This window comes from Ornithorhynchus anatinus, chromosome 3, assembly GCF_004115215.2.
Source record: "Ornithorhynchus anatinus isolate Pmale09 chromosome 3, mOrnAna1.pri.v4, whole genome shotgun sequence".
Classification (NCBI taxonomy): Eukaryota; Metazoa; Chordata; class Mammalia; order Monotremata; family Ornithorhynchidae; genus Ornithorhynchus; species Ornithorhynchus anatinus.
The window spans coordinates 44,573,855-44,592,912 of NC_041730.1; the positions used below are offsets into that span (position 1 = coordinate 44,573,855).

A 19,058-nucleotide genomic window follows, 5' to 3' on the forward strand; every position below is an offset into this window, starting at 1 on the left:
GAGGTTTGTGAGAAGTTGTCTTGCAAGTTGGATTCCCATGTGGTGTGTGTTAGTCACAGCTAATTACAAAATCCTTGGCGAATGCAGCCTCCATTGTTAGCTTGGATTCCTTTCCCTTTCCCCCCATCCCCCACTTCTAGAGAACAAAAACTATTGGCGGTCCAACTCGGTCTGTTGTATATATATTCACCAACGAGCCACGGTGAGATCACCACCGGGGTTTCACATTTCAAGTTGAAACCATAGTAGTATTACTACAGCACACCCCGCATGAGAAACTCAACCGAGTGAAGAATCATTAATCAATGGCGACACAGTCAGTCTATGCAGTTGATGCCTATTTTCCATTGTTCTACAGCTTTTCTCACTTGGAATTTGAGTGCTCCATTGAGAACCTGTCCAAGTGTTTATCCGAAATATTGTTTTCATTTCCAGTTTGGAACCTGCTAAACTCCAAGCATATTGAAATATTCCTGTGGTCCACCATGTATTTCCTCCATATGCAAACCCCCACGTTCCTCTTAGTGAGGGTTGTCCCAAAGAGGATAAAGAGCTCCATTCAGATGATGAGAAAGTATATTAGAAACATTGCCAATACACTAATAAAAGACTTTTTCCCCCAACTTCTGAGACTTGCCTTTGAAAACTATAATCAAGACCAAACTAGATTACAGCTAAGATTGTGACTACAATAAATCAAACACACACACCCCCACACACATATATTTAGGTGATAATAAAAGCCAGAAAGTTCAGAATTCTGGGCTTAACTGAGAAACTCCTGGATTGTGTCACAAGCTTAATATTAGCCAAGTAAAATCGTGGTGTACAGAGCCCTTGGTCTTGATTTCATCTCTTCTGGAAAGCTCATAATGGAGAGCATCTAGTCAGGGGAGCAGTTTTGGTTTTAGGAATAAAATTCTATTAGTGAAGAAAGACAAACCAACTTGAAGACCGAGTTTGGGCCTGCCAACCACTGACTCTCCCCGAGATATGGAGAGCACTTAAGGAGAAATCGGGGCCCCAGGCAGTCTATTGGGTTGAGGAAGTTGAGCCCCACATTCGTAGCTGCCACTTGGGAGTGCCGGCAAATATAGTCTTGAAAAGGATTTCAAAATCGTCTTCTTGGACCTTCCAAGCAGAAACGCCAGACCCCGAGGTTTTTCTCCAAATCCAAGATCTCATTTGTTTAGACTCATTTTTCTTGCCCTTTCTCCAAACATTGATGAACTTTGATTGTTTTCTAGACTAATCAGTTGCCAGGTTTTCTTTTCTTCTAAGTCAAGACAAGAAGCATGGGTACCTCAGACAAAGAACTACCTGGATTCCTTGGGTGTAGTGTCCAGATATTGGTGACTAAAGAAATAATAATCATGACTGTTATTATGGTACTTAAGTGCTTACACTGTGGCAAGCACTGTTCTAAGCACAGGGGTAGATACAAGGTTAACAAGTTGGACACAGTTCTGCATGGGGCCCCCAGTCTAGGTAAGAGAAAGTAGGATTTAATCCCCATTTTATAGATTAGGAAACTGAGGTACCGAGAATTTAAGTGACTTGACCAAGGTCACGCAAACAAGTGACGGAGCTGGGATTGGAACCCAGGTCCTTCTGACTCCCAGGCCCGTGCTGCTTCATAAATTGTGACCACACAGGCAGTAAAAGGGAAGTAGACTAAAATAATCTACATCTGAGCAATAGACCCAACTCAGCAGGAGCATGCTATCGTAGAACAAGATTTGGATGCAAACCCTTTCGTCGAAATTGTCGGAATGGAGACCAAAGAGTTTGCATCTGAATCTGATTGTTGGGCATTTGAGGAACATATAAGTCTTATGGGATCTATTTTTGAGTGAAAAATCCAGTTCCATAAAATGTCTCCCTATTATAGGCCTCTGTACAACAAAAAGTTCCATACCATGCTAATCTATCTACCCCACAAACACTTACTCGAACGTTCTCCTTGTCTTCCTCAGCATCCTGAGGGCAGACAAGAACAGAAGTTCATCTAGTCTTTCAATGTGAGAGGAAAAAAATAGTCAAATTTATTCGACTAGCATTTGGATGTCTGTGTGAGAGAGAGAAAGAGAGAGAGGGAGAGAGTGTGTGTGTCTGTGTGTCTGTGTGTGTATGCATGTACCCTGAGGAAGGATCTACTTGGGTTCTGTGGGCTGTTAAAGGATGAGGAGGCTAGTAAATTTTAATATGGTGACATGAAAGCATAGTAGTGGAAAAGAGGAGGATAGCTTTTCACATTAACACATCTCCAAGTAGTACAAAGAACGTCCAAATAATGAAATTCCCCAAATCATTCCTTTTCATTTTGTAATACATATTTTTCAGTATTACCAAAAGTGTCCGGCTTTAGTGTAAAAAGCTAGCCAATCACCCAGATATCCACCACGTGATTTGAAATATTTGTGTTGGACTGATAAATTTTAGAAGTTTGCATGTAAGTGCCGGAGAGTAGATTCAGTCTTTCACTGGGACAGATAAAACACTCTCTGGCCCAAATAACTTCCAAGAGTTGTTAACGCCTCCTGAAAGTAGAGCTTCAGTTGTGGTTAGGGAGAAACTCTTTTATGGCATTTTGGGGAGTAGTAGAAAGGGTGTTCAAAATACCACATTGGATCCTTGGTATGAATCTTGGTTAAAAGTAAAATCATTTCATCATTTCCCAAGAAAATCACTACAGAATATCTAACACAAATATTCTATTTTGGGAGCTTACAAAATGATCATCCTGTCTCCCTGTCACTCATAGTCAACAAACAAGTGTTTCTTACTTGTATATTAAGTCATCAAGTATGTCATTTTCCATTCAAGGTTTTAAAGGTGGAAAACCTAATGGATTTATAATTCAGTGAAAGAGACCCAAGAATTCTAAGACTTTAATTCAGACTAAATGTCTTGGACTGCCTAACCTGACTAGTTTCTGCAGTGGTAGAAATTTATTGGGACTCTCAGAAACCACATATTTAAGTCACTTTCCTTCAGTATTTTGGAAGATGAAAGCCCAGTTCAGTAATATGAGTAATTGGGTTCTGTGACCTTCACCAAAGAGCTGGCCAGAATGTGGATAATATGTTTTCGCTGTTCCATACTGATTGAAATTTGACTGATCCTAATACTTTTATAGAAAAGCTTGGTAAGGAAAGCCTAGAACCTCTTTTAATGGGGGCAAAGGGAAAGAGAAGACAGGGATCCTCAAATAGCTGTTCAGAGCCCTGTGGACCAACATCCTTGGGGAACTTTAAAATTCACTGAATTTAGATCTAGAGGAACAGGGTATGTAGACTGAGGAATAGTGCTCTTGTACTGTCACCCTTGCCTAGTAAATCAAGTACAGATTCCTCTCCCCTGCACTCCACCAACTTCATTTTAAGATAGTTGGAGCAGCAACCTCATGGACTTCTTCATAAGTAGTGTGGGAGAGCAGCATGGCCTAGTAGAAAGAGCACGGCCTGAGAGTCAGAGAACCTGGGTTCTTATCCTGGCTCCACCACTTGCCTGCTGTGTGACCCTGAGCAAGTTCCTTAACTTCTCTCTGCCTCAGTTTTATCAACTTTAAAATGGGGACTCAATACCTGTTCTCCTTCCTTCTTAGACTAAGTTCCATGTGGGACATGGACTCTCCCCCACCTAATTGATTTGTATCTACCTCAGCACTTAGGATTGTGCTTGACACATAGTAAGTGCCGAACAAATACTAGTTTTCAACAAGCAATGTTTAGATTTTGAAAAGATGCTGCCTTCATAGCAGAGCAGGGGCATCTTCGAAGATGATCTTTTCCCAGAAACAGGTCATTTGGAGCCAACTTCTTTTGTTTCATCTTTATGAATTTGAATTCCTCCCTGGCCAAATCTTCAGGGGCCGGCACATCAATTCAAATTAATTTTACAGATGAAAAGAATCAATTCTGATCCAACTCTGCACAAGACAAACCCAGCCTTTAGAATCAGGGCTATGGGCAGGAATAGCTCCACACAGACCAAGGCGATAGTTCTACAGGTGGTCCCCTAGAAATCGCACCTCAGGGTCCATTAGAGGGACCACTATCAGGTTATCTGTCTGACTGAGAGAACGACTTTCAGCTTTTCCACCCTTCTGCCGTTGCCCAGCTTCTCCCCTATTTGGACTCCTGTAACTTCCTGTAACTCCCACAACTAAATCCTGAGGAGATAAAAGTTCAACAACACATATGCCCACTTTTCTGACCAAAATAACAAAACCGATGCTGACCCTTCATGCCCTACATTTTTTACATCTGAGTTGGTCTTTGACTCTTGCAAGTTCCTCAGGCATATGCTGGCAATCTCTTAGCCCATCAAGAGCCCATGTCCAAGGATACCAGCTCCCTGGAAAAATTCCTTATGTTTTCAGAACTCAGCCAAATGAATTTCAGCTGATCCGTGTCAAGTGCAACCTAGATTATCCTTGCAAATTTCCCGTTCTGTACATGAAAAGACGAAACCGCTGCAAACAGTTGCACCATTAACCTGTGGTTTGGAGAGACTTGCCAATCACTTCATTTTTAATGGGTGGAGCCAAATTTTCTCCTGCAACTCCAGGAAGTGTATCAGTTTGGTCTCTTGAGAAATGGGGTTCAGAATACCCAGTTCTCCAGCTGTCCGGGTTCAGGTAGCCCACTCCCCTTCCGCTTGAATGGATCTAGCCTGAACGATCCCCTGATTTTGAGAAAGACTATGAAAGGCTACCCGTGGCCAGCAGAAAGAGGCCCTCGAGCAGGGCTATCGGTGGGGGAATTTAACATAATTCTGGAAAGATGAAAGATTGCTTTAGTGGACTGACCTCCTTTACCTTGTTTTCCCCAAAGGACACCGTGGTTTAATGGATGGGGCTTTAATCTACCCAGAGGCCAGTCTTTGTTGGACAAATGGAACCTTATCCCTGAGGGGATTGATATTCTAATGACGCACGGCCCTCCTCTTGGTAAGTGAAGCAAGCGCTGTGATTTTGTTGGGGGTTTGATTTTTCGAGGGAGAGAAATGAATATTGCTTCCAGGAACACACTTGTTTTCCTCTCACAAAAAAATAACACTGTGAGTAAAAAACAACCACCCCCAAACCAATGTCTTCGAGAATCTCAGTGTGATAATTAAACTTAGCCATTCTGCTGGGCTTCCAGGGGTTCTTTAAATTAAATTTTCTGATTTAGTGGAGTCAAATAAAATCAAGTGGGTATGGAGCACCACAGTCTTTGAGCTTGATCATTTATTTTAAGAACGGTGTTCACCTCCAAGGAGGAAAGAAAAAACCTCTCCAATCCCAGAGGCTTTTGCATGGCCATGAAATGACTAAAACTTTTTTTCAAAGAGCTGATTTCTCTCTTTTTTCACTGCTGGAACCTAGACTCTGGTTCACAGTATGATCTGGTTACTTGAAAAAGGGAAAAGAATCCGTCCATCCCTCCCCTCGCCATTTTTTCACAGAAATTAACTAAAACTGAGTCTTTCCAGTAAATAGTTATGATAAAAAGTGACCTGCAGATACTTTTCCTGCCGAGCTGCTTGGTTTGATTCTGGGAATGTCTTGTCATAGTGTCAGTGCAGCAACAAATGAACAGGGGAACCTACTTTTGCAGAGGAATTTAGATTATGTGAATGAGAATCAGTTAATCAGTGGTATTCATTGAGTGCTTACTGTGTGCAGAGCACCGTACTAGGCACACAGAAAGGAATAATAGCAAGTGCAATGCTGCCATCAACTATCTTGCAATTTAGAGGAAAGAAGATGCTTGGGTCAGATGTAATTTTACTCTCCATTGTGAACTTCTCTTCCCCCCTCACTTTCTCCCATCCACAACTCAACCCTCCACCCCAGGAAGCCGTCCTGGCCATTTCCTGTTGTTCAAAGGGGGGAGGAAACCTGACACTAATAGAGGGTAGATTGAAAGCTTCACTGGCAGTTTATGCGTTTTGGGGACCAGAGAGGTGGAATAGTCCCTTCCCTAGATAATGTGTAGACTATAGACTCTTAACTTAAGTACATTATGGGCAGGAAAAATGCCTACCAACTTGGTTGTATTATACTCTCCCAAGAGCTTAATACAGTGCTGTGCACACAGTAAGCACTCAATAAGTACAGTTGATTGATTGATGGGTATACAAGTGGATTTGGGCATAGAGTCCTTTTTCCCTCTCCCTCTCCCTCTCCAGAGTAGTTTAAGCACCTACTTAGTACTGCACTTAACTGCACCTACTGTACTAAGAGTTTGGGAAGGTACAACATCGGGATCAAGATTGTGAACCTCATGTGGAACAGGGACTGTTTCCAGCCTGATTACTATCTACCCCAGCACTTCAAACCATGCTTGGCACACTGAAAGCGCTTAACAAATACCATTATTGCTATTATTATCATCCTTATTATTATTACAGCAGAGGCACAAAGCACATTCCTTGCCTCCAAAGGTACCATGAAGCCAGTCTGACATTATGGACAGTGATCCTCCTATTTGGAAAATTCTTCTAAGATTGGCTGCCTATGAGTTGGCTTATCAGTTATTCCCTTTCTCAAGTCCTAAGGGCTGGTTTTGGCACTGCTAGCGACAAGGGGTCAGGGCCAGGAAGAAGGCGGGGCAGGTCTCCACCAACAGTTTAGGGATCCAGATCAGCGCTCCCTGCATTTCCGGGGGGAATTCACTTTTCCTCTCCTCTGTAGGTTCCTCTCCCAACCCCCCATCTCCCCCGGAATCTGGGCCCATTCCTCTCCCCCTCTGTGCCACCGCTGTGAGGGTGGGGACCAAGCTGGGCTTCTATCAGAAGGGGTGGTAGCCAGCGTCACTTGGTTCTAACACCCTCCCTGTCACATAAAAACTTCTTTTCCTCCCTCTCTGCCTCCTGCGATTTCCTCTTTTGCTACAGAAAGGACACAGAACTGGTAGTCAGGAGACCTGGGAAACAGTGTTTGATATCCTTTTCCCCAGAGTTTCTGCTTGTGTTTCAGAAAGAGTTCCTAGCTCACTTTCAAACTGGTGCAGCGGCCTCAACAGGAAGATTTTCCCACCAAACAGTTCCTAGCAATCAGTAAGAGGTGGCTCATCAAGCAATTTTTACCTGGTCAAATTTGAAAAGCGAAACTTGCTCGGAAGTTATCATTTGTTGTGAGGGTCATACATTAGCAAATTACTAAGCTTTCTTGTACCCTCCCACATGTCAAAGCGTGCACTCTAATGAGAAGGGTCTACCATACTGTCTAGCACACTAATTCCAACTTGAGATAACTTAGTTGAACAGATGTTTTCGTGGTGTATGGAGTTAAATAACTGTAGAATTCAATAATCCTATTGTCAAGAAGGGCATGAAAGTTCAGGTCTTCTATGGGACTGCCTGGTTAAAAATATCATCAACTAACATGCCATGGTGATTTCCTAGTCTTACAGCCCATTTTCCCCACAAAATCTGGCAGAGCTGAACTCCTCAAAACTACAGGATAATCACTCTCTATGTCTTTCTGGTTATCGCTTGACTTTATGGTAACAATATTAGTAAAAAACTGGTTCAAACCATGCGGTGTGCTGTAAAATGGACCTTTCCTGCACTAAGAAGTGAAGAAAATTGTAAGAAACATAGTGGCAGAGATAATAGATGGCAGAGTGAAGATCATAGGGTGTTAGGATAAAATGGAAAGCTGTTTCTTAAACCCAGCACCTGCTGGGTGGTGCCATCTCATATACACTGCCATCATCCAAGGAAACCAGGGACAACTCATTAATGGTTACCTTTAAATTCCTCAATGCATTTCTTCAATCAAAGTCATCTTCCCAATTACTGTCTAGTGGATCTCTGGTTGGACTCTTTTTAACTTAAAAAGCTCAACCGCAAGGGACTCTATTCTCCTCTCTGTTCCCCCCCGCCCCCTCCTTATTCCTCCTCCCACATTCACAGAACCTTCAAGTCTTCTCTTGGAAGCATGGTTACTGTTTGATACTTGATTCCCCAGGTTTGCCCATATTCCTCTGCGGTGAGGTTTTTAGGGTTGTTGTTTCGAGCTGCCATTCAAACCATCCAGTCTTCTCGTGACAAAATTTGAGTGAATTACCAAGGCAAGTTAATTGTTGGTTGCTATACCAACTTCAGTTTATGCCCCACTATCCTTAAACAGAGAGAAATCCCCTATCCATGCCATGAAACAGATTCCCTAAGATAATTATTGAGCCTCTATGCACCCCCACCCCTCACACACTCTTCCCACCTACCGAACACCCCAATCCGATCTTTATGTATTCTTCTTCAGACTGTAATCATCCAGACAGCTGACTTCTGTGATAATTGATGTCCGCTTTTATGGATTTTCCGCATTAAGTATAGAACTAAGTGGCTTTTACTTTAAAAGTAGTCAATTAGCCCCCACTGGCCGGATGCTGGTTTGGTGCCACACTGTTTCCTTGGACTGGTGATCAGAAGAGAGAAGAAACTGAATTTTCTCCAGCCCTGGTCATTTGGAAGCTACAGAGGCCAAGGCGTTGATGTCTCTTGGGAAGCTGCAGTGTGGGGAGTCAGGCTGCATAGTAGCCTCAAACTGCCCTTCTTAACCTGACAGGCTTGGAAAGAAGATACTCTTATAGCAGATGGAGGCAGGATGGGAGAGAAAGAGAGCGGAAGAGCAACTGAATTAAAAAATGGGGGCGGGGGGAGAGTTAGATTACAGTATTGCCGGGAATAAATGTCATCCTACTTCAGCTCATGAAGAAGATTTGAAACCTGTAGCTGAATAAATCAAATCACTTACAGAAAAAAAAATGTTAATTAAAGGGGAATAAAACTCAAACCTAAAAAAAAATTCAAGAATCTAAAGAAGACAAAGTGACAAGTGAAAAGTTTCTTAAAAGCCATTGTAAGCTTTAATGGAGAGGTTAGGATTACAGATAATGTAATAAACCTTCAGTGAATTATGGCTTCCTGAAAGTCTAAATGAAACCTTACCTGAAAAGAGAAAATTAAGAGTATTGATTGCATTTTGCCCTCAGGTTTTCGAGACTGGGTTCCAAAGGAGCTTCAAAGAGTTGGCTGTGTGGAACTGTTAAACACAGTGCAAAGGAGAGTCAGACCTAAACTCCATGTCTTCGGGGGCATTCATGAAGGTAAGAAGCAAGAGAGGAGAGAAATCCAGGCTCAGGTAACCGATACAGTGCAAGTTTAAAAAAATTTACAAAGACCTGAGAGAGAAAGAATCCTTGTGGATGAATATCAGAAAACATCGGCCCCACCACCCATTAAAACATCTGCTCTGTCAAGCCTCATCATCTTGCTTACTGGTTTCTACAGCCCCTCCCCTACATTGAACAAATGAAGCCGGTTTTCACTCTTTGCATTCTGGAAGTAATCACTTCCTTCAGGAAGCCATAACTCCAGAAGGTGAAGACTAAATACAGTGGATGGGGGCCACCAGTGGGGCTTTTATAATGAATTTAGAGGTTACACAGTATATTAGGAGCTTGGATTAATGTGAATGGAGTCACCATTCAGTTTCTGCTGCTCCTTTTCATTCAGAAAACACTCCGGCCAAGAGGTAAACATGAAGAAAACGTTAACCATCTTCAATTTATAAGTGCAGCCTCATGTAGAGTAAATGTGTTGGGAGGGATCAGTTAGAAATAAATTTCAAATTTATTTCTCCTAAGCTGTCTCTGAAATATTTTACTTTTTCACAGTGGAGCTGGCCAAACCAGGTCAAAAAATTCCCAAGCAAAAGCCCCTCCTATTTAGCTATATAAGAAAGAACATATTGAAAATCACCTCAAAGAGTGTGAGAAAAACAGGAGTGCTCCACTCAACAGAAGGAAAGAGTGGGACTGGGTCCTTCCTGATCTGAATTTGAGTGCATGCACTCTCTCTCTCTCCCTCTCAAGGAATCAAAACAATTAACCATAATTAGGTGGGAAGACTGGAGAGAGTGATCATGTATTTTCCAATCTGTTGAAACAATATTCCAGGGAAACAGCTCTAGCTCAGAAACAGCTTTGAAATATTCTAGTTCTCTAGTGAACTTCTTCCTGTCTCTTTTCCCTCTCCATTCCTCTTCTTCATCTCTCTCTTCCACTCTCCTTCCCTACCTCTCCCTCCCATCCCTCCCCTCTTTCATTTTCCCTTCTTCTCTCTCCCTTTCTCTCCCTCTCTCTCCTTTTCTCGACTTCTTTCTCTCCCTCTCCCTTTCTCCCCCTTCATCTCCCTTCCTATTTTCCTTTAGATTAGCTTTAGACTAACCAGGCATAGAATCAAAACTTGATTATAGCCCTGAAACAATAAACTTACTTAAAGGGGAGGAGATCATATTAAAATAAACTTGCCTCACTTTTATTCCTTCAAGACAGCTGAGGAGGGCAGAAAAAGGGCAAATACCAAGCATCTTGATGAGGGAGAGATAACAAGACTTTATGACCTGAGAGCTAAACACTGCACATTGAAACACTTGCTTTTTTTTTCCTCCTGGAGTTTTCCTCTGACCTTCATTAAGCTCTCCACAGGCTCACACACTTGCAAGACGTTTAGTAAAGAAGAATGGCTTAGTCACCTGGTTGTGTGAGGTTTTTCAAAGCTCATGATAGTTTCTGGAGTAGTTTTCTAATGTTATTTGAAGACAGAATTTGTAATGAAATGTATATTTGTAGCAGCACAAGGACCGATTTTGTAAAGTATCAGGAACAAAGGGGACTTTGGGGTAATTATTAATGCAGAGATCTAAAATATTCAAATAAAGCATTAGGAAATAGGTCCAGTAGATGAGATGCGATTAAGGCTGTGTGCACTCTCTCTCTCTGTCTCTCTCTCTCACACACACACACACACAATTAATCTCTTACTAGATGAAAGCTAGGAACATTTCCGGCTCCTTATAATTCAAGTTCAATTTTTATTTGACCTTAATATAAAGCCATCCTAAGAAAAACAAAGTTTTGCAAACTCAAAAAAAAAAGTATTTTTAAACTCATAGTATAAATATCGAGAGAGACAGAGAGAGAAACAGAGAGTGAGAGAGAATGGGAGAGTCCCTAAATTAAATTCCTGCAATTAACAGCTTATTTGAGACATTCCTTCTTTTTTCTCTCAGATAATCTAAATCAATGCACTTAAAGCCTTAAACTGTTAACAAACAGGAGCTATGAAATTACAATAAAGTGTAAAAGGAGAGGCCACATCTTACCATTCATTCATTCTCAGGGTGCTTTCCCAGGCTACAATTTTAGCTTAAAGTAAGGAAAACAAAACCAAACTCAGAACTGAATTTGTTCCTATGTGATCCTCTAGTCTGTGAGCTCCTTATGGGCAGAGAGAATCTATAAATACTCTTGTGTACTGTATTCTCCCAAGTGGGTAATACAGTGCTATGCACACAGTGAGTGTTAATAAATATCATGGATTGATTTTCTTCTTTATCAAAATTAGAAGAAGGCTTTTCAACGCCTAAACCATTTGGATGGGATAACTGAAACTCCATCCAAGAGCCCCACTTTGACATAACTTTATTTCCGTTGCTCATGGGAGCTGCCTTAGCTCAACATCACTTCTCTGAATTACAATAAATGTGAGACTTCCTCCCTACAGGTTACGGCATCATGACGGACGGTTACACAACCTACATCAATGCCTCAACGTGTACAGTCAGCTTTCAACCAACCAATCCTCCAATTATATTTGACCTTCCAAATCCTCAAGGATCATGAAGCACTAATGCACAGTTGCAGTGGGGAAGGTCTATAAACTGCCATTTTTCTAATGATAAATTTACATTCTCTTATGTGTTTATTTCCAAATTCTGTGGGTTTTTTGTAACTTGCTGGTACAAAAACAATGATGGAGGGTGTGCTTTTTTGGAAATGCGACGTCCATTTTAAACTGATCAAGCATTGTGGATTTGTCAAATGACTTCTGTTTTCTCAATGAACTTGCCATTGTAAATTGTTAGTGTTTTCAAAAGGACAGCCAAGCTTTCTTTTACGATGGGAGAAATGTTCTTTTAATATTATATAAGCTGAAAAAGATAGGCAGTGTTTTTAAAACCACCCAAATTTGCACAACTACTACTAGTATTGTTTGATTTTTTTTTGTACTCTTTTCTTTTTTTAAGCAGTTGCCACGATGTAGGGCAAACTTTTTGAAGGAAGTAAACTTTGAAAGATTTCCTTGCACCTAAAGATGAACATATTGCTCTCTCTCCATCCAGAGAACCATGTATATGCAACGAGTGATGTGGCCCTAAGAGGTGCAGGTCTCTGCCTACTTTAAAGAATGATTTAGGTAGCACATCCATTCTGTGGTTGCCTAAGTTCTTATTTTTCTGTTTGTTATTTTTAAGTTATTTTAGCTTTAAAACTATGGGGATGAAAGCTGTAAAAAGCAGGTGTTTCATGCAGTAGAAACATGTAAGTTCAGGCTCCTTTTAAATATGGATTTATATATATAAGTATTTTTTGTGCATTATAACTAAGCTAGGAATTTAATATTGCTAGTGAGCACCTACAAAGTTACGCTGTACAGCACATCTAAATTATGAAGGATGTGGTACATTTTCCCAATGCTCAAGACCTTCAAGAGCTTGAGTTAAATTTTGTGCAGTTTCAGGCATGTATAAAATCAAATGGATACAATCGAGCCTAACTAAAATAAGGCTTAGTTGTCCTTTATATTTAAATATTCTGGAATCGTCTTTTTATTTTCTCTTTTTCTTATTTTGCACTGTGTGTAAATGCAATCTTGCTAGCACAAACTATTGTTGCAGATAGTTATTTCTGTTCTACCCCTGTGAATGCTATTGAGCTTTATTCTGTTTTATGTTACCTTGTTAATGGAATTTAGGAAAGCAGCTGTTTCTTTAAATTTATTGTGATATTATATATCTAGCGGCCTTTATATGCAAATAAAATTGCAAGATTTTTAAATATTTGCCATTTGGGGTTTTTTGTGAGGAGGGTTGAGGAGTTTCTTTTCATTGGTATGCAGCGTCACTAATCTCTTGCCAGAGGATTAGAGTAAGTGACATTTTTTTCTAATTTTCAATACATTTTTATTACCCACTATTCATGGGTTGGCAGGAAGGTCGATAAAGCACTCAGTGGACTTTTCCTTCCGTCAGTCTGCCATCCATCTTGCCATAGATTTCAGGGAGAAAAGATTTCATCTTTGGATACTGTAATTCAAGATGAACTGAGATGATGTTCCGCTAGGAAGTACAGTACATTATTGTAATTCGGGATGTGGGGGTGAGAATTGATTGTTTGATAACCTTTGAATGTCCTCATCTGTCCCCAAGCACAGTCACTGCCCTGTCCTGCTTAGTGATGAGCCACTAAAGTTTTTGCTATGGAAAAAGAAAATGGGGTTACTTGTTGTGGTTTGAATTATATTTGGGAAAGCAGTGGCATTTGAAACCTTCATGAATGTACACTAAAAGATGGTTTCTCTATCCAAGCTTCTGTGGCCCTTAAGCTTGAAACATCTTCTTTCTTCTCATGGAACAAATGTTGGTTAGTTAATAATAATGGTAATTATTATTATTATGGTATTTGATTGGCGTTTATCATGTACCAGGCACCGTTCTAAGTGCTGGGGTAGATACAAGCTAATCAGATTAGACACAGTCCCTGTCCCATTTAGGGCTCAAAGTCTTAAGCCCTGTTTTACAGAGGAGGTAACCAAGGCACAGGGAAGTGAATGGTGGACTTGCCCAAAGTCACACAGCAGACAAGTGGCAGAGTGGGATTAGAACCCAGGCCCTACTGACTCCCAGGCCCAATCTCTATCCACTAGGCCATAGTTGCTTGCTGAGATGTGGTTTGCCTACAGACTAGGAGTGAAGTCTAGTCCTCGCACATGCAAATCACCACTCTTTATTCTGGCCCACCAAGTGCAGCCCTAACTAAGCACTTAGAAAGTCCCTGTCTGATCTAAATCCTGGAGGAATTATTCATTCATTCTATAGTATTTATTGAGCACTTACTATGTGCAGAGCACTGTACTAAGCGCTTGGAATGTACAAATCGGCAACTGATAGAGACAGTCTCTGCCCTTTGACGGCCTTACAGTCTAATTGGGGGAGACAGACAGACAAGAACAATAGCAATAAATAGAATCAAGGGGAAGAACATCTCATTAAAACAATAGCAAATAAATATAAATATAAACATAGAAATATAAATAGCAAATAGAATTAGCATCCTGGGTTAGTGTTTCCCAGCCAAGTTCCCAAATAGACATGTTTTAGGGAATTTACTTAACTGAGGAACCTCAGAAGTTCTATATTCTACCCTTCTCATGTTGAATTACGTAAAACGTGCCCTACCCAAACCCCACACTTGTCCAAATTTTACCCTCCCCATTGCCTCCTTCTCTCTGGAATTCTGCCACTGCCACTACCCCACCAGTAAGTTGAGGAGTCAGTTCCTAAATCATCTTTCCTCCATGATGCCCCGGCAGAAGAGGGGCAGAGGCTGCAGAACACTGATGGTGTATGGGGCGGGATGGGAGCCTAAATTCCCTTGCCCCTTCCCTTCTCTGCTGAATGCTCCAGCCTACCTTCTCCAACCTCCTCCCTCTCCATTCATTCAATAGTATTTATTGAGCGCTTACTATGTGCAGAGCACTGTACTAAGCGCTTGGAATGTACAACTAGGCAACAGATAGAGACAATCCCTGCCCAATGACGAGCTCACACTCTCCACTGCTGCTGCTTCTGTTCTCCCCTGTCTCACCCCACCTCCCCCACCCCCATAGATTTAGAATAGAAGAAGGGTGGAGAAACTGAGGAGATGATGGGGGGTAGGGGCTAGGGTGCAGAGACAGGGTACAGGAAACAAGCAAGAATGGAGAAGACTGAGCTAGAAAGGGCATGATGGAGTCTTGGTGAAGATCCAAACTTCAGTCATCCTAAGAAGAAACAATTCCCCCCTGGCTGACATGGATACTTCAGAGATCCTAGAGTTTCAGATCTGATGATTTGCGCCAAGTGGAATGGATGACTCTCCCATGACATTCAGCATTAGCAGAAGCTGTGCTTCTCTCTCCCCTGTCCTATCAAGTAGCAATACTGAAGCTTGGAGCTTTACACTGCAATTGAAACACAAATAGTGGGAGACTTGTGCTGTCTGAGTGCCACAGTGCATGATGGGAAATGTTAATTGAGCCCTGACAGTTGGTGGGTGAACATAAGCCAATAAGTGCTTACTGAAATTTCTTTCTCCCGTTTGGATGAGAAACAACGGAGGGAAAACCGAAGAGTATATGAGAAATGGTTTCCTTGTAAATATAATAATAGTACCACCATTTATTGAGTGTCGACTGGGTACAATACATCATACTAAGGGCTAGGATGATAGAGTATAAGCTCCTTGGGAGCCCTGAACAAGTCTCATGCTTCTGATGTACTTTCCCAGGTCAGTTGGCCAGCCATTTACTGAGCACTTTTGGGTGCAGAGCACTGTATTTAAGTGCTTGGGATAAGTGCTCAGTACTGTGTTTTGCATTTGCTGAGTATCCAATAAATATTGTTGTTACAATGCTAATTAATGAAGACTATTATGACTGCTCCTAGGACTTGTACTTGCTTGTCCTTGTTTCCAGTGGCCAAATTACTCTGGGAATAGTAATGTTAGTGGTATAGCATTCATTCATTCATTCAATAGTATTTATTGAGCACTTACTGTGTGCAAAGCACTGCACTAAGTACTTGGGAGAGTACAATACAAAAAAAAAACAGAGACATTCCCTGGCATCACAGTTTAGAGGGGCAGACAAACATTAATATGAATAAATAAATAAATTACAGCTATTAAATACTTACTATGTCTCAAGCCCTGTACTAAGTGTTGGGGTCTTATGCCGTCGAGTCACCTCCGATCCATAGTGATGCCGTGGACAGATCTCTCCCAGAACCCCACCTCCATCTGGAATCATTCTGGTAGGGTACCCATGGAGTTTTCTTGGTAAAAATACAGAAGACGTTTACCATTGCCTCCTTCCGCACAGTAAAATTGGGTCTCCGTCCTCGACTCTCTCCCACGCCACTGCTACACAGCGCAGGTGAGTTCTGACTTTAGCAGATTGCCTTCCCCTCACTAGCCACTGGCCAAGCTACGAATCGTAACGGGTAATGTCTCTGCTTGACTCTCTCTCCTGTAGTCAAGACTGGTAGAGTACTGGAAACTCACCAGATGTGACCCTGAGAGGGGAGCACCAGGGTAGATACAAAATAATCAGGTCATCCACAGTGCCTGTCCACAGTCTAAGGGGAAGGAAGAGCAGGTATTGAATCTCCATTTGACAGAGAAAATTGTGGCACAGAGAAGTTAATTTACTGGACCAAGGTCACACAGCGGGCAAGTGTTAGAATTGGGATTAGAACCCAGGTCCTCTGACTCCCAGGCCCAAGCTCTTTCTACTAGGCCATGCTGCTTTGCATGGGATTCTAACTAGCTGGAGAGAACTGCCCTCACTGAATCATTCCCCCAATTCACTTAACCAATCCTTTTTGTTCATATCTATACAGTTTAAATGTTGCCTTCTTTTCTAAGAGAGCTGACACTATCTTCAGCCTGGCCATCTCCCCATGCACTAGAGTTCTGGTGGCCTTGTTCATCTTTTAGTCCTTCTTCTGAGAGGTGCAAATAAGCACTGCAAACCCTGCCTACACTGGGTGGGGGAAGGAGAACCACACAGAGAGGATTAGTGGTTTGGAAGTCCCACACAAGGCATTATATTTTCAGGCTTAAGGAGGCCAGATCAGAAACTCTAACGGATGGCAACCACTAGTAGATGGGTGGGAGAGAGGTTTTCCAAGCACAGTTTAAAGTTTCAGCCTGTAAAAGAGAAGATTTTACTCTCACTGAATATTTGGACATCCCTCTTATTTTATTCAGAGCTTCTGAAAAAAGACGCTACCAGTATATGCATAGAAACATAGAATTCCCACTGCCTTCTGGAGGATTTTTGGAGGATTTTTAAAAAATGATATTTAAGCGCTTACTGTGTGCCAGGCATTGTACTAAATGCTGGGGTAGATATAAGCTAATCAGGGCTCACAATCTTAATCCCCATTTCACAGATGAGGAAACTGAGAGAAAGAGAAATTAAGTGACTTGCTCAAGGTCACACAGGAGACAAGTGGCAGTCCAGGCAAGTTGTTTTGTTTGGTTTTGTTAAGCCCTTACTATGTGCCAAGCACTGTTCTAAGCACAGGGGTAGATACAGGGTAATCAGGTTGTCCCCCGTGGGGCTCACACTTTTAATCCCCATTTTAACTGAGGCACAGAGAAGTTAAGTGACTTGCCCAAGGTCACACAGCAGTGAAGTGGCATCAGCGGGTTTAGAGCCCATGTCCTCTGACTCCCAAGCCCATGCTCTTTCCCCTAAGCCATGCTGCCTCCCTAAGTGGCAAGTGGCGTTCCAGCAGTAGCACTTTGGCTCAGCATTATTCAAAGTGGGTCCTGGAATGAAGAGTTTCCCAGGAGGCTCCAGGGGTAGGAACAATCATTTCTTCCCGGCTCTTGGGAGCTGGACACAGCACACTGGCTCTCTGCCTGGAGCAAACTGATCAGCCTTTGCACCGTTAATTCCCCCCAAGTCTCTCCCTTCCAGTTTTGAAGATTTGCTGCAATACTAAGGGAAAGACACACCCCAAGGCTGTTTGTAGCAGAAGAATGTGATGTGGGGCATGGGTTGGTCATGGATGAAAACATCTGTGAACTTCTGGCCCAGCTAGATTCCCAGTCAGTAGCGTTCACCTCCTGACACTCATGATTTTCCCACTCCACCTTCTGTAGAAGACAACAGAAGGCACATTTGTCTCTGCCGATAAAAACCTCTTCCTCATTCTCCATAGGGTTCTGTTTGCCAGTGGGAAAACCACCCTTCTGGATATATTTGGAGAAATTCCACTTGGGATTCATAAAGGGCAAGATATTTTTTTTTCTGTGGCCACACAGCAGAAAAAAGAGATAAGTTCCAAAGTCATCCCAAGAAGACTGCTTTCCTTGAGGTGCCAGATTTTTCAGGGAAAAGGAACGGACAGATGTATCATTGCCTGCTGTGTTATTGCTGCAACAATGGAGAATGACGGCTTTTACTGTGGGGACAAAAACCAGGTTGTTTTCTGCTTCCCTGCCTTAGAATTTGGCATTGACACCGTGGATATGGCTTACAGCAATTTTACAGCTGACTCGTGTCTGCCCAATGGAGATTTCTTTAGCATTCACCTGCTCTCCAAGGTTTCCTTTCTCTTCTTTTGTGGCTAGGAAGTGCACAGCTGTTGCTGGAAGCCCCCACTTTGGGTACAGATGCCTTCTGGCTACAGAGCTACAACAACTTTTCTCTAGTAATTTTATTTACTTTATTCTCACTTAAAATTCAGAAAACGCCAAAAGGTGCGGTTCTCCCGAGAATGACGCTTTTTAAAAATGACAATTAAAACAAAACATTTACCATCATTTGTACGTTAGACACAACCCAATGAAGCATTCCTTCAAGGAAGTTAATTCAGTGAACTGAAATGAGCCAGAAAAAACAAAACTGAGAACATGCTGGAGGAAACAAGATTCCCCATACCCTTAAATTTACATTTCTCTTCATTCAAGTTTCTGACAAAGCATTCTCTCTCTGCTTTTCATTCTCTCCTCCTCATCTCCAGTTTGATTTAAGGAAACCTTCTAAGACAAAATCTTGAAGTGAAAGGGCCCGACCGTCTCCTTGAGCCTCTGAATCTTGGTAATGGTGATGGAAATGCGTTTCCATTAAGAAGCATGGCCACAGTGGTACTAAAAGCCTTTGTAGACTAAACATCTTCCTCCTCAGTTTTGATTTTTATGATACCACAGCCACCACGAGGTGCATTTGAAATCTCCAGCTTGCACATTAAAGTTCTCTGAGACTAACTTAGCCAGGCAGAAAGATGGGAATGCAATAGTCATAATTTTTAGTTCTGTTCCTTCCCTGACCTTCCAGGTTGACCTTGGGTGAATGATGAGATTTCCAATAGGAAATCAAAGGCCACTGAACTTTACTGAGTTACCTTTGGCTTTTGCTTTGTGGGGACCCCAGAGAAGCCA

The 19,058-nt window shown here is 42.0% G+C and overlaps 1 protein-coding gene across 3 annotated transcripts in view; it reads left to right on the forward strand.

Annotated features, from left to right (window-relative positions):
• The window catches only part of MPPED2 (metallophosphoesterase domain containing 2), a 159,653-nt gene extending 146,749 nt beyond the window's left edge, over positions 1-12,904 (forward strand). For all 3 annotated transcript variants that reach the window (XM_001505927.4, XM_029061546.2, XM_029061545.2), the window contains exons 5-7: positions 4,839-4,954; positions 8,994-9,107; positions 11,569-12,904. In XM_001505927.4, coding sequence (XP_001505977.1) covers positions 4,839-4,954; positions 8,994-9,107; positions 11,569-11,687 — 349 coding nt within the window. In that variant the 3' untranslated portion in view covers positions 11,688-12,904. The remainder of the gene's footprint in view (positions 1-4,838; positions 4,955-8,993; positions 9,108-11,568) is intronic.
• Positions 12,905-19,058: the final 6,154 nt, after the last annotated feature.